Genomic DNA, 24,545 nt, shown 5'->3' on the forward strand with positions numbered 1-24,545 from the left:
TTATCCTACTAAGCTTCAGAGTCGTTTTGCCATCATCGTGCCCTAAGGAATTCCCCAAATCTCAATTTGAAAGTGAAATTGAAACTGTTTATGTTCCAGAGAGAGGACTGAACTCTCCAGGTGTTACCTCGCTCATGTTTTCTGTATCATTTTGTATAAAGAAACACAAACGAGCAGAGTTTCAGGATTGATCCAACTTTAAAAGCTTTACAGAGGCCCTTTTCCCTCTCCTGTAGTTTTTTACTCTATAAAGTAGAGACGCTACATACTGATATACACCTGAACATCAGCAGGAGAGGACTCTTTAAAGTAGAGACGCTACATACTGATATACACCTGAACATCAGCAGGAGAGGACTCTTTAAAGTAGAAACACTACATACTGATATACACCTGAACATCAGCACGAGAGGACTCTTTAAAGTCGAGACACTAAATACTGATATCCACCTGAACATCAGCAGGAGAGAACTCTTTAAAGTAGAGACACTACATACTGATATACACCTGAACATCAGCAGGAGAGGACTCTTTAAAGTAGAGACACTACATACTGATATACACCTGAACATCAGCAGGAGAGGACTCTTTAAAGTAGAGACACTACATACTGATATACACCTGAACATCAGCAGGAGAGGACTCTTTAAAGTAGAGACACTACATACTGATATACACCTGAACATCAGCACGAGAGGACTCTTTAAAGTCGAGACACTAAATACTGATATCCACCTGAACATCAGCAGGAGAGGACTCTTTAAAGTAGAGACACTACATACTGATATACACCTGAACATCAGCAGGAGAGGACTCTTTAAAGTAGAGACACTACATACTGATATACACCTGAACATCAGCAGGAGAGGACTCTTTAAAGTAGAGACACTACATACTGATATACACCTGAACATCAGCAGGAGAGGACTCTTTAAAGTAGAGACACTACATACTGATATACACCTGAACATCAGCAGGAGAGGACTCTTTAAAGTAGAGACACTACATACTGATATACACCTGAACATCAGCAGGAGAGGACTCTTTAAAGTAGAGACACTACATACTGATATACACCTGAACATCAGCAGGAGAGGACTCTTTAAAGTAGAGACACTACATACTGATATACACCTGAACATCAGCAGGAGAGGACTCTTTAAAGTAGAGACACTACATACTGATATACACCTGAACATCAGCAGGAGAGGACTCTTTAAAGTAGAGACACTACATACTGATATACACCTGAACATCAGCAGGAGAGGACTCTTTAAAGTAGAGACACTACATACTGATATACACCTGAACACCAGCAGGAGAGGACTCTTTAAAGTAGAGACACTTCAAACACAGTAGCAGTGAAGTGAGCTGTTTTTTTACTGTAGTGATGTTTACAGGTGTTTTAACTACCTGCTGTGTCTCCTGTGTGTGTGCAGGTGCATTACATCCTGCAGGAGGTGGTGATGGGAGGAATGGTTCTGGAGACCAACATGAACGACATCGTAGCTCAGGTGGAGCTGCAGACCCGCATGGAGAAGTCAGAGGTCAGTGTGTCGGACACATTGAAGGACACACACTTCACAGACATAACAAACATTTGCACATCACTTAAAAGCAGAGATGGCGAAAGTACACACATCCTTTACTCAAGTAGAAGTACAGATAACAATAATGTCATTGTTAGCTAATGAATGTTTCCATGCTGAACAACGGCAACATGACAACGTTTCCATTGGTCCCTCTTCTTTAGAGAAGACCAGGAAGTGATGGATACACGGATCGTGTTCCAACCAATAGGCACGCAATGACTCTAAAGAACAATGATCACGCACCAACACACATTCAGACTAAAGGAACCAGCTGTTTGGGAAATGAGAGAAGTAGAAAGTACAGGTATTTGTGTTCAACATGTAAGAAGTAGAAAGTACAGGTATTTGAGTTCAACATGTGAGAAGTAGAAAGTACAGGTATTTGAGTTCAACATGTGAGAAGTAGAAAGTACAGGTATTTGAGTTCAACATGTAAGAAGTAGAAAGTTCAGGTATTTGAGTTCAACATGTAAGAAGTAGAAAGTACAGGTATTTGAGTTCAACATGAGAGAAGTAGAAAGTACAGGTATTTGTGTTCAACATGTAAGAAGTAGAAAGTTCAGGTATTTGAGTTCAACATGTAAGAAGTAGAAAGTTCAGGTATTTGAGTTCAACATGTAAGAAGTAGAAAGTACAGGTATTTGAGTTCAACATGAGAGAAGTAGAAAGTACAGGTATTTGTGTTCAACATGTAAGAAGTAGAAAGTTCAGGTATTTGAGTTCAACATGTAAGAAGTAGAAAGTTCAGGTATTTGAGTTCAACATGTAAGAAGTAGAAAGTACAGGTATTTGAGTTCAACATGTAAGAAGTAGAAAGTACAGGTATTTGAGTTCAACATGTAAGAAGTAGAAAGTACAGGTATTTGAGTTCAACATGTGAGAAGTAGAAAGTACAGGTATTTGAGTTCAACATGTAAGAAGTAGAAAGTTCAGGTATTTGTGTTCAACATGTAAGAAGTAGAAAGTACAGGTATTTGAGTTCAACATGTAAGAAGTAGAAAGTACAGGTATTTGAGTTCAACATGTAAGAAGTAGAAAGTACAGGTATTTGTGTTCAACATGTAAGAAGTAGAAAGTTCAGGTATTTGTGTTCAACATGTAAGAAGTAGAAAGTACAGGTATTTGAGTTCAACATGTAAGAAGTAGAAAGTACAGGTATTTGAGTTCAACATGTGAGAAGTAGAAAGTACAGGTATTTGAGTTCAACATGTAAGAAGTAGAAAGTTCAGGTATTTGTGTTCAACATGTAAGAAGTAGAAAGTACAGGTATTTGAGTTCAACATGTAAGAAGTAGAAAGTACAGGTATTTGAGTTCAACATGTAAGAAGTAGAAAGTACAGGTATTTGAGTTCAACATGTAAGAAGTAGAAAGTACAGGTATTTGAGTTCAACATGTAAGAAGTAGAAAGTACAGGTATTTGAGTTCAACATGTGAGAAGTAGAAAGTACAGGTATTTGAGTTCAACATGTAAGAAGTAGAAAGTACAGGTATTTGAGTTCAACATGTAAGAAGTAGAAAGTACAGGTATTTGAGTTCAACATGTAAGAAGTAGAAAGTACAGGTATTTGAGTTCAACATGTAAGAAGTAGAAAGTACAGGTATTTGAGTTCAACATGTAAGAAAGTAGAGACACTACATACTGATATACACCTGAACATCAGCAGGAAAGGACTCTTTAAAGTAGAGACACTACATACTGATATACACCTGAACATCAGCAGGAGAGGACTCTTTAAAGTAGATACACTACATACTGATATGCAGTGCACCTGAACATCAGGAGAGGACTCTTTAAAGTAGAGACAAATCCCCTAAAACCCCCTTCAAAATAAAAGCATAGAGAACCAGTTTCACTAAAGTAATTACAGTAAATAATGTTTGATTTGATAAACACAAAAACAGCTAGAAAATAAATGTTTAATTACTAAATATCATAATTGAATGGAGTGTTTTTCTCGACAGGGAGGGTTATCGGCGGCCCCTGCTCGCGCCGTCTCCGCCGTGAAGAACATGAATCTGCCCGAAATGCCCCGAAACATCAACATCGGAGACATCAACATCAAAGTGCCGAGCCTCTCCCCGTTCTGAGAGGACTTCCTGCCGGGCTCCGATGCTCCGCCGCCCATTCCTGCTGTAAACACTGAGAGAAAATCTGTTTTATATATTCGTGTATTATAAAAGCCACGGCAGCTTAATCCTGTCCCGCTCGTTCCTCGCGCATAGTTCGTTTGTGTGAAACAAATGATTTGCATAATAATGTAAAGTTTGATTCTTTAAAGCAGGAGTGTCAAACTCAATTTCATCGCGGGCCACATTAGCATTATGGTTGCACTCAAAGGGCCGGTTGTAACTTTTAAGACTATATAAATATATAATATATATATAAAATAATGGATTATATTACATTATTGCCTCTGAATTGGATTATTATCGGATAGAATAATAACTTAGTAATTAACTACGTCTGAAAGCAGAAGTCCGGGGCAAATAATTGCAAGTCTCTTCAGTGCACATGGCACAAAACGAGATGCATTGTGGGACATGTAGTTTACGGGCAACGTGCTTCTGTAAATCGGCATGTAACCGTATAATAAACGTAATATATTCTTTGCAAGCTCTTGCGGGCCACATAAAAAGAAGTCGCGGGCCGGATTTGGCCCCCGGGCCTTGAGTTTGACACCCCTGCTTTAAAGCTTCATTTATGTATTTGTTTGTAACACTTTAGATTAAGGTATTCACCATCAATTGGTTGTTAATTAACATATTAGAGGCACACTTCTAGCTTATTAGTGAACATATTAAGTTATTTCGACACAATTAACACTTGTAGTTTCATGTCTTGTTACATGTTCTTGTTGAATAGATCATATTAGTGAGGTGTTACGGGAGAATTACTATCTTGTGGTGCTACTGCCTTACTACGCCCATATCGAGCATATTAAAACCCAAATGTACAACAACGTCCGTACTTGCAATAAATACGCACTAATCAGAGGGTTATCGAGGAAAAACTCAACTAATGGCTTCTTACTTGTAGAATACAGTCATGTCGAATAAGGCATTACTAAGTGTTTAATAATGACTGATAATATACTGCACGATAACTAGTTGATGGTGGATTTGTGTACCTTAATATACCATGTATCTCTTTCTGTTGTTTCTCCGCCTCGCTGCACAATCTGAAACATTCATCAAGGTTTCACAACTTGTTCGGACTCGGCACGGTTCCCTGGAATCCGATCTGTTGGCTTTTGTATCGGGTTATTTATTCCTCACATACAGTAGACCTCCTCTGCTTGGCTCTCGTCACAATGAATCTCCCCCTCGCTGTAACATATACGGCGTCTCGGACATCTCTGTGCTTTGTGAACGTGTTATTGATCTCCCGGGTGCAGCTCGGGCTCAGAAAAGGCATTTTAAGTTGAAGCCAGATTCACTGTGCTGTGATAAGATCTGTCCCACATCTGTTACATGTGTGTAGTGTCTTATTGTCGGTGTTTAGCCATTGTAAAGACGTTCCTTGCTATAGTAACATATTAAAAAGAAAACTAAATCCCTGCGTCTGCATATCTTCTTCCCTCTTTTCAACTTTGTCACCAGACTGGTTAGTTTGCATCTTTAATGAAACCGGTCTGTGCAGTCTGCAGCTTGTCACCACGATGAGTTCGCAGGCTTGTTGCTTCAGCCGCATTCTTCCAGCCCCCTTTTCCTGGTAATCTAGGTTTTTTTGGTGGACTTGTTCCCTCCCTTCATTACCAGGAAAAGCCTTTACCTCCACCCTCACATTATTCCACTTCCTCGCTGCATTCGGACTTTAATCAGAGCTCAGCGGACGTCCAGCTCCAGGTCTGGTATGTGCTGTTTTCCACCATGTTTGACGGGGTCATTTATCCAGCATGCTGCATGCCAACACACTCCTTAGGTCGTGTGTTGCCTCACTGCAGAGACTGTGTGTGTTTCAGCATTTTCAGTGTTTGGCATCTGGTGCTTTGAGCTTTAAGGGTTTCTGGGGCGAAAACAACAACAATCACAACTCATTGTTTGTTTTGCAGAATGGGGCATGAAGGCAGTGTAGACGGAGTATATGCACTGTGAAAAGCTGTTTATGGAAAGTATATCTAACAGTTATAACTCTTCTGATTTCACTGGCTATAGTTCAAATGAAAGATATACACATATATGTATTATGTATATGTATGTATATGTATATGTTAGGGAATAATTTTCTTAGGTATTCAACCTTTAACACGGTTCATCATGTTCTCCTCTCACTGTCTCCTTTCCCACGGCGCAGGTCTACGGCCTTGGGTGTTGCTGCTATCTCTCTTAAGGCGTAGCAGCTTGGGCGCATTGTTGTTGCCAGTCTGTGACGGAGCACAAGCCGTCATGAGGTAGTTTACTGTTCAGGGACGAAGGCTCCCTGGCACACGTTCTTTCCTATGTACGAGAGTTAGATTCAGGGTCCATAATTAAAGTCTCACTGATGAAGAATGTTGATTATTACACTCAGAACTAGTTAAAACCTCGAGCTGCAGAAAGAGGGCTTCAGAATTGGTTTGGCAACTCGTGACACGCCACCTGTTTTGTCAATTCTCCGGCCTTAACTCCAAATAAATCGGCAGTGTTTGCCATCAAAGCTCCAGCTCTCCTCGTGTCTCTCTGAGTCCTGACTCCCCCACCGTATACAGAATAAATATGATCTAATTTAAACAACACAACACTTTTACTTTACCTTCTTATCTTTAAAGTAACAATTCTATTTTATTTAACCTTTTATTGGAGAGTTTTTAACTTTTGTTTTAATTGCACACTCTTACTTTCACTCTGTTTATATAAACACTTCAATTTATTTTATTTTTATATTTCATCAGACATGTAACTATAACGTGTTATGTTTATATAAATATCTTTATTTTTGTATCTTTAAATATACTTATTTTTGCTCTAATTCTTATGTTAATATAAATATAAATTACAAATATTTGTATTTGACATTCTACCTTGACTTATGTTTATTTAAAGGTCACCTATTATGCAAAATCCACTTGTTCATGTCTCTTATACGTAAACTTGTGTCCTCTCTGTGTAAAGACATTCTCTCTCTTTTTGTCCTGATCCATTTCTATAAAAACCTGTCTGAAAACGAGCTGATCAGATTTTGGCCACTTTATGATGTCATAACGATGTGTAGCCATTAGCCAATCAGCAACCAAGGTAACCCCCCCCCCCCTTATTATTAATTAATTAATTATTGATTCGAAAATAATATGATACAGTACGTGTGGAATGAGCCATTTTGTGTGTGTGAGAGAGAGAGAGAGAGAGAGAGAGAGAGAGAGAGAGAGAGAGAGAGAGAGAGAGAGAGAGAGAGAGAGAGAGAGAGAGAGAGAGAGAGAGAGAGAGGAGAGAGAGAGGAGAGAGAGAGAGAGAGAGAGAGAGAGAGAGAGAGAGCACCGGAGATCGTTAGCTTCTGGTGCTAGCGAATCGGGTCACGATTAATGTAAACAATTATTTCCGAGGCACACGTTGATCATTACAGTTATAAAAAGAGAATACATGAAAAACAGGTGTAAAACAAGTAAAACAAGAATACAGTTTAAAAGGGTGATTTGTAAAATATCCATAAAGAAAAAGTAAATCTGTTTACAGTTCTGTTTCATATGGATGCTGAGAGATCTGTCCATAGGTCTCTTCATGTTGCTCTCAAAGTGCACCAGATTGATGCTTTTAACTTAAAAAACAAATCTTCCCGGGGGGGCATGCCCCCAGACCCCCCTAGAGGAGGTGAGGTCCACTCCCCACCTGTAAAAATAGCACTTGACCCCTGCTTACACCTATATGCCGTGAGCGGGTTATCGAGCCTTCATTGTAACAGTCGCGGGTACACTGTGTGCGCGTGGGGAGTGTTGCAGTAGAACATTCCTCTGTAGCGCCCGGTACCTTAATGGGAAACCCTAAATGTTTGAGCACCCTCTATGAAACGTCAAGCTACCCCACAGCACCCCCACAATAAATCTCTGGCGCCGCCACTGAGCCTGCAGCCCCGTTTTGAAGACGTGCCGTGCCAAACAGGCTCATGGCAGCCACTGAAGATAAGACACACTTTCTACCAAATATCAGCATGTTCTTTCTTTTCATTTTTTTGCACAGATTGCAAAGTGGACAAGTAACTTATTGTTCTAGCAAAGGGATTGCACAATTGTCTTCATTTTTTTGACCACACAGACTTCTGGAGCATTGTTTTATTATCACTGCCAAGGAATGCTCACGTTCATATTGATGTATTTTAATAAATGGCCCATTACGTGACTATTTGTGTTGGGGGGGCCCGACTTTTCTTTTTCTCCTGACAGAAAAAGTTTGAGAGCCACTGATCTAAAGTAACAGACACAGGGTATTTCTCAATGTCGAGGACGCTTTCCTTGGTAGGACATTTAGTAGGGATTTTAAGACCGCAGAGGATACACATGTGCAGCCTCGAAATTTTCCTCAACGAAGGCCTCGGTAGAATTCCAAGCATTCTGGACATTGGAACAGACCTTCCGCGGGACTCGATGACGTAGCATCCTTGAAATAGTGGCTCTAGAGTAGCCTTCCTCGACATTGAGAAACACCCAGAGAATCAGCACTTTTGAAAAAAAAAAGCCAATCAGAAACAGGTTCTGTATATATCTGAGTATTGATGTAAAACAGTATAATAGGGGACCTTTAACATTACATCTATACAGAATGATATATTACTAATACTAACAAACCATTGTTTGATTGTAAGAAACATATATTGTTGTACAATGTGCACATTTTTACTATGTTTTATGTTTATAATAACACTTCTCATTTATTAACTTTTTTATTGGAGTTTTTTACTTGTTTTTATATAAATACCTTTTTATTTTATTTTTTTATGACACATTCTTACTTTACCTTCCTATATTCGTACCAATACTTTAAAGGTAGGGTAGGTAAGAATGGAGAAACCAGCTGGAGTGCGCTAGAATTTGAAAGTACGCAGCCGAAAATAATCTGCCCCTTTATTCAGACTTCCTCACAGAGCCCCTCCTCCAACACACACGAACGCGCACATGACCAATGAGATGATTGGTCGTGCTTTTTACAGCGCCACGCCTTCCACAGGTTAGGTTAGTTCTCCTGCTTCTTACAGTGCAGACACTTTTCTGCTTGCTCTTGCCTCTGCTTACTTTTTTATGCTGATTTTCCTATTTTTCTTTTCTGATAACTTCGAGCAGCGGCTCCTGGACATTAACTTATCACTGGGACAGTTATTCTTCGTAAATAGATGAAGGGTTTCAGCCATATTTCAATATTTGTACAACGACCTTAGTCTTACAGTAGCATAGCTGAGCAACAGCTAAAGCCTGGCATGCTATTTAGCTTAAGCTAGTTAGCAGCAAAATGCCTCAATTCTCAACAGATGACTTCCACAAACTTCTACAGAAGATGGCCGTGTTGGAAATGAAAATGCAACGGTTGGAAGTTAACGTGGAAGTGAATGGACTAGGTTGGAATGACACCACTTTACCAGTGCTGCAAAATAATGGAAAAGGGCATGCTAACTTACAGCTACAGCTACAAGGATTCCAAGGAACAGGAGCGCTGTGGACCGGGTAATACATCTACAAGTGGTAGTCCTCCCTGGAACTCTCTGGGTGCAAGGCCGAAGAGTAAATGATTTCCATGGGATTTGGGAGGACGAACAACAGACAGAGCCCAGCGCTCTGAAATCTGTAATGCGACCGGCTGGCCTGCATTGTTATCACCCAGGAAGAGCGCCTCTTCAACCCCTGTTCCTAATAGGAAACAGCCGTGGACAGCTGCTAAAGGGTGAACTACAAACAATCCTCCGAAACCACCGAGTGTGCCAATCCAGAACAGATACGCTCCACTGACCCAGCACCGGAGATCTCTTTCTGATGACCTGAAGGAGATACAGAGGGTTGGCACCAAGTCCTTCCTGGAGTTCAATGACCGCAGCATGAAGGCGATACGCAGGGTTGGCAGCATGTCCTTTACCCCCGCCCCTCCACAACGACGCCCACCACAATCACCGAAGCATATCACCATCACCCCCGTGACCATGCCACAAACATGAGGACCAAAACATTCTCCCCCCCTTCACTGTCTCCGAAGCCTGATAAGAATGTGTGTGTACAAAACGTAATCTCTAACTGATATGTGCTGGGTCCAGGCTCAAGGGCGTATGGCACTCTCCTGCCTGCCTGTAGCTTTGCCGATATCTGTGTTGATAGGTAATAGATTAAGAGTGGTGAATCATCTTAGAAACAGGAAGCGCTCAAACGTTTGTGTGAGTTTATCTAATTTAGCAGTGATTCCATGTCAGCCACAGCTTGTTACAAAAAACATGACTGATAGTGTGTTTAACAAACTTAAACTAGCTTTATTAAATGTCAGGTCTTTTGCAGGTAAAACATTTTTAATCAATGATTTTATCACTGAGCACAATCTCGATTTCATGTTTTTAACAGAAACTTGGATTGAACAAAATAACAGTGCAGCTGTTCTTATCGAATCAACCCCTCCCAACTTTAGTTTTATGAGTCAGGAAAGAATGCATAAGAAAGGGGGTGGAGTTGCTATTCTGTTCAATGATTCCCTTCAATGCAGGAAGACATCGTATGGAAACTTTGATTCTTTTGAATATGTGGCCCTTCAGCTGAAACGCTCCTCTCGAGCTCTGTTCCTAAATATCTATAGACCACCCAAATACTGTGCAAGCTTTTTTGATGACTTTACTGAACTGCTGTCTATAGTGTGTATTGACTTTGACCGTCTAGTCATTGTTGGTGATTTTAACATCCATGTTGACAACCCCCAGGACAGAGGGGCTAAGAACTGTTTTGTGTTCTTGATAGCTATGGACTGACTCAGCATGTGACGGAGCCCACGCACAATAAGGGGCACACTCTGGACTTAATTATCTCAAAGGGTCTGAATATCTCTGAGGTCGTGGTGACTGATGTTGCACTCTCTGATCATTCCTGTGTTTCCTTTGAGAGAGAGCTCTATTTCTGTTCACACAAATGTTCAAAAAGAGGTAACCACAAAGCGATATTTAACTGAAAATACTAGGGAAATGTTTACTCAGAATTTTTCTTCCACACTTGCCCCTGCTAACATCTCAGTAAATGAGCTAGTAGATCATTTTTAATTCCAAAATTAAAAGGTTATTAGATGCCATTGCTCCAACTAAAGTAAAGGAAGTGACTGGGAAGAACATATCTCCATGGAGAAAGGCCATGAGAACAGAAAAAAAAATAGTGTTGAAAAGCTGAACGCAGGCGGCGAAAAACAAATCTCCAGGTTCATTTTGAAATCTATAAAGAGAGACTTGGCCTTTATAATTTGGAATTGAAAATCAGACAAGCAGTCAGTGCCTCTGCTTCAGGTACAGCAAATGTGTTGTCTCTGTGTCCACTTAACATCAATTCAAACACCATGACACAATTCCATCAGTTTAATTTTAAAAACCTGGAGGACATTATTCAACTTCTGAAGTCCTCCTCCTGCTGCCTTGATATTATTCCAACAGGATTTTTCAAAGATGTTTTGCCTTGCATGGCCTCAGAACTACTTCATGATATTAAACAAATCTCTTCACTCAGGTATTTTTCCACAGGCCTGAAAACTGCAGTCATTAAACCGCCTCCGTAAAAAAGAATAACTCTAGATGCTTCAGTAATGAACATTACAGGCCCATATCAAACCTGCCATGTCTAGGTAAAATCATGAAAAAGTAGTTTTCAACAGTTGAGTAATTTCTTGCAATTTAAATAGTTGTTTCGATGTGATTCCAGTCAGGATTTCGTCCAATCCACAGCACTGAGACTGCTCTTGTAAAGGTCTTCAATGACATCCACTTAAACATAGCAGTGGCAAGAACTTCAGTGTTAGTATTATTAGATCTCAGTGCTGCGTTTGACAACTGTTGACCACAACATATTACTAGACCGACTGGAAACTGGGTGGGACTTTCGGAAACAGTTTCTAAATTGGTTTGAATCCTACCTAAAGGACAGAAACAACTTTATTTCTATAGGGAAATACAACTCTGAGTTCACAAATATGACATGTGGGGTACCTCAAGGCTCCATCTTGGGGCCTCTTCTCTTTAACATCTACATGCTACCACTGGCTCAGATAATGAAAAACAACAAAATAAGTTACCATAGCTATGCAGATGACACAACATTGAACAAATCAATGGCTGGATGTGTCAGAACTTTCTCCAATTAAACAAAGATAAAACTGAGGTAATGGTTTTGGAGCCAAGGCAGAACGTATAAAAGTTAGCGCTGAGCTTCAGTCTGCAATGTTCAAAACAACAGATAAAGCCAGAAATCTAGGTGTAGTCATGGACTCTGACCTGAGTTTCAACAGTCACATTAAAACAGTTACTAATCAGCCTACTATCACCTAAAGAACATATCTAGGATTAAAAGACTAATGTCACAGCAGGATTTGGAAACACTTGTTCATGCCTTATCTTCAGTAGACTCGACTACTGCAATGGTGTCTTCACAGGTCTCACTAAAACATCTATGAGAAAGCTGCAGCTGATTCAGAACGCCGCTGCTCGAGTCCTCACTAACACTAAAGAAAGTGGATCACATCACTCCTGTTCTGAAGTCTTTACACTGGCTTCCTGTGTGTCAAAGAATAGATTTCTAAATACTGCTGCTGGTTTATAAAGCACTGAATGGTTTAGGGCCAAAATACATTTCTGACCTCCTGCTAAATTATGTCTTCAGGGACTGGTCAGCTTTCTGTCTCCAGAGTCAGAACTAAACATGGAGAAGCAGCGTTCAGTTATTATGCTCCAAACATCTGGAACAAACTCCCAGAAACCTGCCGGTCCGCTGCAACTCTGACTACTTTTAAATCCAGCCTGAAGACTTATCTTTTTGTCGCTGCTTTTAATTGAACTATTCATATCTTAGACAGCACTGTAACTTTTAACTTGTATTTTTTCTTTTAATATTTCTTTTTAATGACTGTTTTTAAATGCCTTTTTCTGAAGGTCTTTCATTTTTGTAAAGCACCTTGAATTGCCTTGTGTTGAAAGGTGCTATATGAATAAACTTGCCTTGCCTTCCACAGATGACATTTTTTTATGTATTTATTGTCAAAGCATTTCATTTATTCATTGCTATCGGGATGTTAAGAGCATTCCATGGAAGATAACAATAGGTGGTTCTGAAGTGAATTACCTACCCCACCTTTAATTCAAATGTATTACACTTTTTACGTTTCTATACATATTAAAGATAGAATGAAGAAAATAAAATAATATTTAAATATATCATTTTTTTTTAAACATTAATTAGTTTTTTAGAAAGCAGGTGTCCAGTCCAATTTGTTCTATAGAATCAAAGCAGAACACGTAACTAACCACTCCTAATTCGATTGAATAAATTGATAACAAAAATCCTTCCACAGGTTTTCCAAGTAGTAGCATGTACAGTACTTGCAGGGAGCGTTTGAGTGTTTGACCCTTTCATTCCTCTTTTTGATTTCTCTAAAGGACCATGTATCTTGTATCAGCTATTTCAGTGGAACACAAGCAGTAAATAACACTTGCGCAATGCAGAATATGTGACTCCCAGCGTGGGCTGAACCGGATCCAAACCACATCTGGCTGCATGCAAACTGTACACAGGGAGGGAGGGTTACTTTAAACCTGCATTCAGTAACCTAATCTGAGTATCAACATATAAAAGTACTGTACCCTGATTACTACCCTCAATATAAAATGCAGTACCAATAAATACAAGAGAAAAACAGCATCAATTAGACGTGTTTTACGCAAGTATTTTTGTATCTAACTGTGAGGAAATACTTCTGACTAAGTGTCTGATCATATGATAATAAAAGAGGTAATTTCTTATATAAGAATACACGGTCCTTGCAGGGTGCAGTGTGTTAAAACTACACCATGAAGGAGGAGGTCACATGACTCTCTTGTTTTCATCTTTTACTCCAGGAAATATTTATCCCGGGATGAACATTCCCACTCACAAGATTATCCCGCTCTCTAGAGGAAAGGGAAAGCAATAGTTTGGCTTATATTTCTTAGGAACGTGGCCAAAAGGGACATTTGGAACATGAGAAAAGCCTTTATATAACGCACAGCTGTTTGGACTGTATGTTCAAAGGAAGTTACAACATGTAAAATAACCGGGAGAGAGAAAAAGGAGACGAAACTGATTGCTGAAGCCACAAGGTGAGGTGTTAATCAGTCAAAGAAAGGGCTCACCAGCCAATTTGCAACGTAACTAATGACAAACAAAAAACAACTTTCTTATGAAATAAAGTGTCGAAAGTACAAAGGTACACTGGAGCACATCTCCTAACAATGAACAAAACACACGTTAAACTCAAGGTCTCACACAGAGACACCACACATGCTGCACATGTCACACATGCAGCCCAGAGGAGAAGGGAGAGAGAGACTGCAGCCTTCCTCAGGTCCTTGGAGGCCCTGATTGGGGATTGGGACAGAGGGATTTAGCCTCTGCAGACCATTTGCATGCACTATAACCTATAGCACACACTACAGGAAAGAGAGAAAAACCCTAAAGGCAGAATATATCCTCTTAAACAGGCAGAGCTCCAACTAGCCGTGTAGGACAGAGAGTGAATACACAGACTATACAGAGATGCTGTGAGAAAACCAATGTGAGTTGGGAACATTGAACAATGTGAATCTATTCTAGTCGACCTCAACAATGGAAACTATGATCAGTAGAAATGGCCATGACACGGGACCTTTAAGTATACCAAACACAGGTAGCAAAGTGCACACTGGAGATGTTAATGTCACTACATCACAGCTTCACAGGAACGTGAGCCGTGGACTTTAAACGGCCCCTTGCTGATCACGTTTCTCAGTTGTTATGAAGATGTCTCAGTTTTCACAATGTGATGAGTGTGTGACCTCAGCAGGGTCCAAAGTTGAGAAAGATATTAAAGCTCAACATGTTTAAATAAATACGATATATATACACAAAAGACTAAGTACAGTAAACATATAATTTTACTACATTTTACTCTACTATAAAGAGTCCTCTCCTGCTGATGTTCAGGTGTATATCAGTATGTAGTGTCTCTACTTTAAAGAGTCCTCTCCTGCTGATGTTCAGGTGTATATCAGTATGTAGTGTCTCTACTTTAAAGAGTCCTCTCCTGATGATGTTCAGGTGTATATCAGTATGTAGTGTCTCTACTATAAAGAGTCCTCTCCTGCTGATGTTCAGGTGTATATCAGTATGTAGTGTCTCTACTTTAAAGAGTCCTCTCCTGCTGATGTTCAGGTGTATATCAGTATGTAGTGTCTCTACTTTAAAGAGTCCTCTCCTGATGATGTTCAGGTGTGTATCAGTATGTAGTGTCTCTACTTTAAAGAGTCCTCTCCTGCTGATGTTCAGGTGGATATCAGTATGTAGTGTCTCTACTTTAAAGAGTTCCTCTCCTGCTGATGTTCAGGTTGTATATCAGTATGTAGTAGCTCTACTTTAAAGAGTCCTCTCCTGCTGATGTTCAGGTGTATATCAGTATGTGGTGTCTCTACTTTAAAGAGTCCTCTCCTGCTGATGTTCAGGTGTATATCAGTATGTAGTGTCTCTACTTTAAAGAGTCCTCTCCTTGCTGATGTTTCAGGTGTATATCAGTATGTAGTGTCTCTACTTTAAAGAGTCCTCTCCTGCTGATGTTCAGGTGTATATCAGTATGTAGTGTCTCTACTTTAAAGAGTCCTCTCCTGCTGATGTTCAGGTGTATATCAGTATGTAGTGTCTCTACTTTAAAGAGTCCTCTCCTGCTGATGTGCAGGTGTATATCAGTATGTAGAGTCTACTTTAAAGAGTCCTCTGAGTGTGTGGGACAGAGGGATTTTATCTTATATTTACTAAGTTCATGTTTTGGCATATTTGTGTTTTTATATGCATCCTATTTGAAACTGATGCTCGTTTCTTTAAATCTAAATGTTTTGGGCTGTTGAACGCGTTTGATGAGGTCAAAGATATTTTTAAGACAGATTACCATGGAGATTTTGAATTGGTTTGACTAGATATATATATATATATGGATAAAAGCGTCTTATATGTAATGTAATGTAAATTGCAAAAAAGTTAGGTCTAAAAATGGAAAATGAACTCATATAGAAGCGTTTTTTATACAAGCAGTTTAAAAAAATAGAAGATTAAAATAAAATAAAAGCAGTTGTCATAAAAAATTAACACATTGTCTGCTGAAAAAGGCGTTAACCCAGGAAGTGGTTATCGAAGGAAAGCCCGAAAGACCAGTGATAACAAATCTTGATAATTAAATAAAATATAAACAAAAATACAGAATAAATACGTGTTAAATACACAAAAAAAGTCTAAAAATGGAAATGGAAAATGTACTCGTATAGAGTAGTTTTTTTAACATGAATATATATATTTAAATATTGAAAATCCAGTTAAAAAATAAGAAGATTAAAATAAAATAAAAGCAGTTGTCCTCAAAAAATGAACGCATTGTCTGCTAAAAAAGACGTTAACCGGAAACAGTCATCAAAAGACCTCGACTCTGAATGGATGAACATTTATAAAATGCTTTTTCAATCATAAACTGGGGCTATTTACTTCATACTGGGAGCAGTGGACCCACTATGTAATGCCCCATACGCCTGATTTAGTTTTCTTCACGCTGCGGTACATAGATATGACTACTCCCTATTTGTTGATGTCATTGTTCTTCATGTTATGTTTCTTTAGTTTATATATTCTAATGTTTTTTCATCTGGTATTTGTGTCCGCATGTGTATTGCTGAAAAGGACAAGGAACATATTTACTGTATTGTGTTATGTTTGACACTACAGTTCGACAACAATTAAATTACAAATAGATGTATGCATTGTGTTTCTCAAAAATACCAAGAAGGTCGACCACATATTAAATCCCTGATTAATATAACGGATTTCATTAAATTAATATCTTCGAAATGGAAAATGTTTCCTTATTTAGATATCAAAAAGTGGACTGGCTGGACCCCAACAAACGAATATTCAGAAGTGTTTTTGCTTATCTTTGTATTTCTTTAAACTTTTCCCTCACGTTTTGTTACGCTGCTATGGACATCGTTGCACTAAAGTACATTTCTCAAAGATATTGAAGTGACTGTTATTTTGTATATATTGATTGTTGTGTTTTTATTTAGGTCTTGATGTGGGCATATGTATAAATGTGTCTGTTGATTGTGTATATATAGGATATAAATATTTATATATATATTTGTTTTTGTATTCAGGATTGTGGGAAACGGTATTTCGATCTCTCTGTCTGCACACACAAACTGAAAGATTGACGATAAAGTTGATTTTGATAAATAACGTGTACCCTCTTCTCTGTCTCCTCAGGTGTTTTTGAAAATGTCTTATTTGCCACGTTGATAGCTGAACTATTAACTGAGGAGGGAGAAGACCTGCTGCACGAACACCGACTGAAACCCCTGAGAGTTAATCTCCTCCAGCCTCAGAATCAGAAAACCTTTATTTGTCCCTCAGAGGGGACATTTATTTGTTACAGCAAGAACAGAGCCAAAGACAGCTTAATATTAAGTTTTAGATTTAGTATCAGGGGAAGACAGAGGGGAGAGATTTAGTCTCAAAGGGGGAGGAAACCTGAAGATATAGTGCCTTAAACATGGCGAAAGTCATCCACGTCAGTAGAAATGTGGGCCTGGGGCTTCTGGTGCTGGCGGCCATTGCTCTGCTTACAATTATAGCTTTATCCGTCGCCTTAGATAAAGAAAAGGCCAAGAAGCGAGAAGGAAACAGTGAGGATAAAGCAACAGGCAACACCAGTGTTCCCATTCCTACACCGTTCACCCCAAAAGAGCCGTGGGACAAATACAGACTCCCAGAATCCCTTTCTCCTGTTTCCTATAACGTCACCTTGTTTCCTCGGTTGAAGCCCGACGCCAACGGCCTCTATATCTTCACTGGAGAATCCACGGTGGTGTTCAGATGCGTGAAGGAAACAGACCTGATCATCATCCACTCCAACAAGCTGAACCTCACCAAATTCGATGAGTTCCTCGCCAAGTTCAGCGCCGTGGGCGAAGCGTCTTTTCCATCGGTTCTGAAGTCGTGGCTCGTTGTGAAGACGGAGTATTTGGTTCTTCAGCTGAGTCGCAGATTAAGTGTTGGAGCGATGTATGTTCTGCACACTGAGTTTCAGGGCGAGCTGGCCGACGACCTGGAGGGTTTCTACCGGAGCGAATACACTGATGACGGAGTGAAGACGTGAGTAACGATGAAGCTAAACGGCGCACGGTCATAGTTTAAAAGTACGATTTGAAAGGGACATGAAATGCTCTTTTTTGGGTTTTAAACATCTATTTTAGGTTTCTATAAAAACATGTTTTTTTTTATTGTCAAAAAACAAAATGTTGATCATGTCGGCAGTCTAATTGAACCTGTATTCGCCCACGGTCTGAAACGCACAGTTTTAGCGCCTGTATCTTAAAGGCCCTCCCAGAAAAAAGAGAGTTTTCCCTTTCCTGTAGTGTGTCACATGGGTTTTAGTGCATGTAAATGGTCTGCAAAGGCTACAATCCTTGTAGGGAGTTTCACACCACCATCAGCTCGAGAGGACCCTTTAAAATAGAGACACATACTGGTATACACCTGAAAATGGGCATTATACGTCCTCTTTAACAACAGTAATACACATGACACATTTAAAGCTAATTTTCCCATTCTTGTTGGAGTGGTTTTTTAACTTACCTGTTCAAATTACTTTCGCTTACAGTTAAGCATTATTAGAGGTCATCTGAGGTCACTAACAGCTCAGCTTTACCAATGACGCCCAATGTGTAACTAGCCGGGGTCATCCACTTTGAGCTGATCAAAAACATATTGGGGACATCACTAGAATATGTTTGAATCCAAGGTTTTACTAAAAGTGTAGTAAACCCAGATGTTTGTTCACGGACGAAGTGACTTTTTTAGGAAATGTCCACTTCAATTGTCCCACCGTGTTCCTCTTGGTTGATTATTTATCTAAATCACCGCGGTAAAACCGTATTTAATGTTGTCTTAATGTACGCTATTTAATTTCATATTCTGTTCTTGTACATATCATATTGCATAAAGACTTTTTTGTTGTATTTTTGTATTTTATTATATCTGTTGCATTGTTGGAGGAGTTCTGGTCACAAGAATGTCCTTGCCATGTCTACACTGTAGCTTCGTGCGTATGACAATAAAACCTTGAATTGAATTGTTGATGTTTAATTTGAACATGTTGCAGAGTTGTTGCGACCTCACAGATGCAGGCTACGTTTGCCAGGAAAACGTTCCCTTGCTTCGACGAGCCGGCCATGAAAGCTTCCTTCAACGTCACCATCGTTCACGAGAGAGAAACCGTGGCTCTGTCCAACGGCATCGAGACCGGTTAGTTCCTCAGGAGAAAACAACCAGTAAAACCAGATCAGAATAGGAACACAGTGTTGGGAAGTGAACTACATGTACACTATTTTTGATTTTATTAATCTGTGTGAATCTGTGCTGTCCTGTTTTTCACTCTGACCCTGTTGCTGTTTGAACTACTGAATTTCCCCACGGGATTAATAAAGGTCCATCTTATCTTAATGTATACGTTGATTTACTTCAATCTACTGTACAATATTACAGGAAATATACTGCATAAAGCAAACTATATACTTTATTTGATCTAAAATATTGATGTTTCTACAACGCCCATTGTGTATTTTGTGAATGAAGCACCATCTCATGGTTAAATCCTGTAATTGAACAAATGGGGAAATTGGGCAACGCCCTCTAGCAATTTGGCAACACCCCCAGCCACTGGCATCCGCTGGGCTTTTGACTGGGACACACCCTTTTGAGTCTGATCTGGAGTGCTACATCTGTACAGCAAGTCTACTACACTTGGCTGTAGCTTCCTTGTAGTTCAAGTAAAAACACATTTGCATAGTTATTTAAGTAGTTACATATCATAACATTTACATATATACAAGTTTTCAAATATCTCCACAACATCTACAAAACATCATGCCCATACAACGGGATTATAACACAGGGACTCGTGGACACTGCCTCAAGTTGAAGAAACAGTACTCAAGACCGGCTATCCGCCGCAACTTCTTCCGCCTGCGTGTGGTTGACTTCTGGAACGATCTGCCAGAAAGCGTTGTCACATCCAAGACGGTTAACTGTCTCAAGTCCGCCTCGACTACTACTGGTCACACATCACCTTCACTTTGGACGATGTGACTGTTGCCAGCATCCATAGCAAATACAGAACAGTGATCTACTTATTTATTTATGAGCGACTATTACAGCCGTATGATTTATTGATTGATTGATTGCTATGACGACTTGATCAATTTCAGTATTTCAGTAGTCTGACCTTTTTCTTTCTATGTATATAGAGAACCGCAAAACCTAAAACCCGGAAGTAAACTTCTTCCGGTTCCTTCGACAAAAACGCATCTCTTATAGATTCCGAATCATAAATCTATCGATTAGATTTATGATTCTAAAATGATAAAAGCAGGGTAGCCATGTGGAGATTATCCGGCTGAACAAAACGTGATCCGTCTCTTCAATGTGTTTCAACCACAGACCTTACTTCCAGCTATTTTCCCAAACCCTACGGAGAGATTGCATTGCGTTTTTGTCGAAGGAACCGGAAGAAGTTTTAGGACGCGTCACTGCGGTTCTCTATTTGCTTAACTATACTACATTTCTCCCAGGGCAGCTTTGCTGTAGTTCAACCTTTATATGAGCTCTTTTTGGCAACTTGTGGTGGTTATATGGTGGATATTTGACGTGCTATTTAAAAATAATAATAATAAGTAACTTATACAAGTAACTTTTTTAATTTTAATAAAACAAATGCTACATGATAGATGGACAGTCAAAAATACTGCAGTTTTTGGCAGTTGGCATGCTTACACTACAGGACTTGAATACACATAGGATAGTATAACATGTACAGATATCTGACATGTTTGAAAGTGAGCAAACATCAGACACACAACCTAATTAGAGGATTTCTCTCTCTGAACAGACTCCGCAGACTCCTTCATCGACGGCGTTCCCGTTAAAGTGACGACGTTCGAGCCCACGCCGAAGATGTCCACATACCTGCTGGGCTTCATCGTCTGTGACTTCGCTAGCATCGGTTCCATCCCAGGCAGCAACCTGCAGGTGAGACATATAGAGAAGTGTGCTCAGGAAGGAAGTGCATTCTCTCACGTTCCCGTTGCTGTACGTGGACTTTCCATTTTATGCCCCTTTATACTTTGTCTACTTATCCACTATGTTTATCGGAGAGATTTTTACGGTGGCCGACAGGTGCAAACTCTTTACAACCTGCTGCAGTTTCAAAAGCAGTGCAAATATAAATACACAAATGTGCCAGAACACATCTTCACCGACTTGAGGAAATATGAGCAGCGTTTACTTAAAGCGCTGCATAAACGAAACGCTGCAAGAAGCTCAAAACACAACGGAGACATGGGGACACTAAAGAGTGACACACACAGCTGGGGGACACTAAAGAGTGACACACACAGCTGGGGGACACTAAAGAGTGACACACACAGCTGGGGGGACACTAAAGAGTGACGCACACAGCTGGGAGACCAGGGGACCCTACAATGTGACGCACACAGCTGGGAGACCAGGGGACACTGAAGAGTGACGCGCACAGCTGGGAGACCAGGGGACCCTAAAAAGTGACGCACATAGCTGGGAGACCAGGGGACACTAAAGAGTGACGCACACAGCTGGGAGACCAGGGGACACTAAAGAGTGACGCACACAGCCGGGAGACCATGGGACACTAAAGAGTGACGCACACAGCTGGGAGACCAGGGGACACTAAAAAGTGACGCACACAGCTGGGAGACCAGGGGACACTAAAGAGTGACACGCACAGCTGGGAGACCAGGGGACACTAAAAAGTGACGCACATAGCTGGGAGACCAGGGGACACTAATGAGTGACGCGCACAGCTGGGAGACCAGGGGACACTAAAGAGTGACGCACACAGCTGGGAGACCAGGGGACACTAAAGAGTGACGCGCACAGCTGGGAGACCAGGGGACACTAAAGAGTGACGCACACAGCTGGGAGACCAGGGGAAGCTAAAAAGTGACACACACAGCTGGGAGACCAGGGGACACTAAAGAGTGACGCACACAGCTGGGAGACCAGGGGACACTAAAAGTGACGCACATAGCTGGGAGACCAGGGGACACAAATGAGTGACGCGCACAGCTGGGAGACCAGGGGACACTAAAGAGTGACGCACACAGCTGGGAGACCAGGGGACACTAAAGAGTGACGCGCACAGCTGGGAGACCAGGGGACACTAAAGAGTGACGCACACAGCTGGGAGACCAGGGGACACTAAAAAGTGACACACACAGCTGGGAGACCAGGGGACACTAAAGAGTGACGCACACAGCTGGGAGACCAGGGGACACTAAAAAGTGACGCACATAGCTGGGAGACCAGGGGACACTAAAGAGTGACGCACACAGCTGGGAGACCAGGGGGACACTAAAGAGTGACGCACACAGCTGGGAGACCAGGGGACACTAAAGAGTGACGCACACAGCTGGGAGACCAGGGGACACTAAAAAGTGACACACACAGCTGGGAGACCAGGGGACACTAAAGAGTGACGCACACAGCTGGGAGACCAGGGGACACTAAAAAGTGACGCACATAGCTGGGAGACCAGGGGACACTAAAGAGTGACGCACACAGCTGGGAGACCAGGGGACACTAAAGAGTGACGCACACAGCTGGGAGACCAGGGGACACTAAAGAGTGACGCACACAGCTGGGAGACCAGGGGACACTAAAGAGTGACGCACACAGCTGGGACGGAGCGCTTGGTGACGTTCAGGATTATAAAACTGTCCCAGTTGTTGGAAACTCTGAAATGTTTTATTTTATTTATTATTTGAACAATGTGATCACATGACACATGGCTCGTCGGACCTAAATCTGTGTAAATATATTTAACATGTTCGTACAAATGCTCAACGTTTTACTGTGATATCTTGTTTCAACAGTTACCTCATCTTTATTTGTACCTTGGGTAAATCGTGTTCTGCACTCTGACCCTGTTGCTGCTATAGACGCCTGAATGTAAATAAAGTTCCATCTTATCTTATCTTTCTTTTTTTTGCAGATCCGAATCTGGGCTCGCAGGAAAGCGATAGAAGACAAACAGGGAGATTACGCTCTGAACATCACAAGGCCGATCCTTCACTTTTATGAACAATACTACAACACTTCGTACCCACTCTCAAAGTCAGGTATGTCAACATGTTAATGTCTGTGAAGAAAGACATTTTAATGACCTTTCTTATCTCCCTTAGCCAAGCATTATGTCTTTCAATTCAAATGGAAAGACATAAACCTGTCTTGCATTGCTGGTGGACGTTTTAACAATTGTTGGAGTGAATAACTTCCAGACATTATCATATTTGATGTATTTTCTGATGTATTTCTGATGTATTTTCTGATGTATTTCTGATGTATTTCTGATGTATTTTCTGATGTATTTTCTGATGTATTTCTGATGTATTTCTGATGTATTTCTGATGTATTTCTGATGTATTTTCTGATATTTTTTCTGATGTATTTCTGATGTATTTCTGATGTATTTCTGATGTATTTTCTGATGTATTTTCTGATGTATTTCTGATGTATTTCTGATGTATTTCTGATGTATTTTCTGATATTTTTTCTGATGTATTTCTGATGTATTTCTGATGTATTTTCTGATGTATTTCTGATGTATTTTCTGATGTATTTCTGATGTATTTTTCTGATATTTTTTCTGATGTATTTCTGATGTATTTCTGATGTATTTTCTGATGTATTTCTGTTGTATTTTCTGATGTATTTCTGATGTATTTCTGATGTATTTCTGATGTATTTCTGATGTATTTTCTGATGTATTTCTGATGTATTTCTGTTGTATTTCTGATGTATTTCTGATGTATTTCTGATGTATTTCTGATGTATTTCTGATGTATTTCTGATGTATTTCTGATATTTTTTCTGATGTATTTCTGATGTATTTCTGATGTATTTCTGATGTATTTTCTGATGTATTTCTGATGTATTTTCTGATGTATTTCTGTTGTATTTTCTGATGTATTTCTGATGTATTTCTGATGTATTTCTGATGTATTTTCTGATGTATTTCTGATGTATTTCTGTTGTATTTTCTGATGTATTTCTGATGTATTTCTGATGTATTTCTGATGTATTTCTGTTGTATTTTCTGATGTATTTCTGATGTATTTCTGTTGTATTTCTGATGTATTTCTGTTGTATTTTCTGATGTATTTCTGATGTATTTCTGATGTATTTCTGTTGTATTTCTGATGTATTTCTGTTGTATTTCTGATGTATTTCTGATGTATTTTCTGATGTATTTCTGATGTATTTCTGTTGTATTTTCTGATATTTTTTCTGATTTATTTCTGATGTATTTTCTGATATTTTTTCTGATATTTTTTCTGATGTATTTTTCTGATGTATTTTCCTGATGTCCTCCCCAGATCAGATCGCTCTCCCTGACTTTAACGCCGGGGCGATGGAGAACTGGGGTCTGGTGACCTACAGAGAGACGGCCTGCTGTTCGACCCCTTCATGTCCTCTAATGGAAAACAAAGAGAGAGTCACCACCGTCATCTCACATGAACTCCGCTCACATGGTAAGAAAATAACATCCCTGCCATCGTATTCTCTTAAAGGTCTCCTATCATGCAAAATGCACTTTTGGATTATTTTATACGTAAGATATGTGTCCCTGTTGTGTCAAGAGACTCACCAAAGTGTCAGAAAACAAAACCCTCTCTCTTTTCCTCC

General features: G+C 40.0%; 2 protein-coding genes across 2 annotated transcripts; both read left to right on the forward strand.

The window, feature by feature from the left end:
- Positions 1-1,439: 1,439 nt before the first annotated feature.
- Positions 1,440-5,146, forward strand: LOC117441759 (AP-3 complex subunit sigma-2-like; the record flags this gene model as incomplete). Its single annotated transcript, XM_034077774.2, has 2 exons — positions 1,440-1,547; positions 3,556-5,146. Coding segments are annotated over 2 exons (234 nt in total), but the record flags the coding sequence as incomplete, so codon positions are not given.
- Positions 5,147-17,040: 11,894 nt separating this feature from the next.
- LOC117441760 (aminopeptidase N-like) lies at positions 17,041-24,391 on the forward strand (the record flags this gene model as incomplete). The annotated part of the gene is made up of 5 exons (XM_034077775.2): positions 17,041-17,918; positions 18,928-19,070; positions 20,713-20,852; positions 22,852-22,978; positions 24,236-24,391. Coding segments are annotated over exons 1-5 (1,168 nt in total), but the record flags the coding sequence as incomplete, so codon positions are not given.
- Between the last annotated feature and the right edge of the window lie 154 nt (positions 24,392-24,545).

The sequence above is a fragment of the Pseudochaenichthys georgianus genome, unplaced genomic scaffold, assembly GCF_902827115.2.
Source record: "Pseudochaenichthys georgianus unplaced genomic scaffold, fPseGeo1.2 scaffold_1965_arrow_ctg1, whole genome shotgun sequence".
NCBI lineage: Eukaryota > Metazoa > Chordata > Actinopteri > Perciformes > Channichthyidae > Pseudochaenichthys > Pseudochaenichthys georgianus.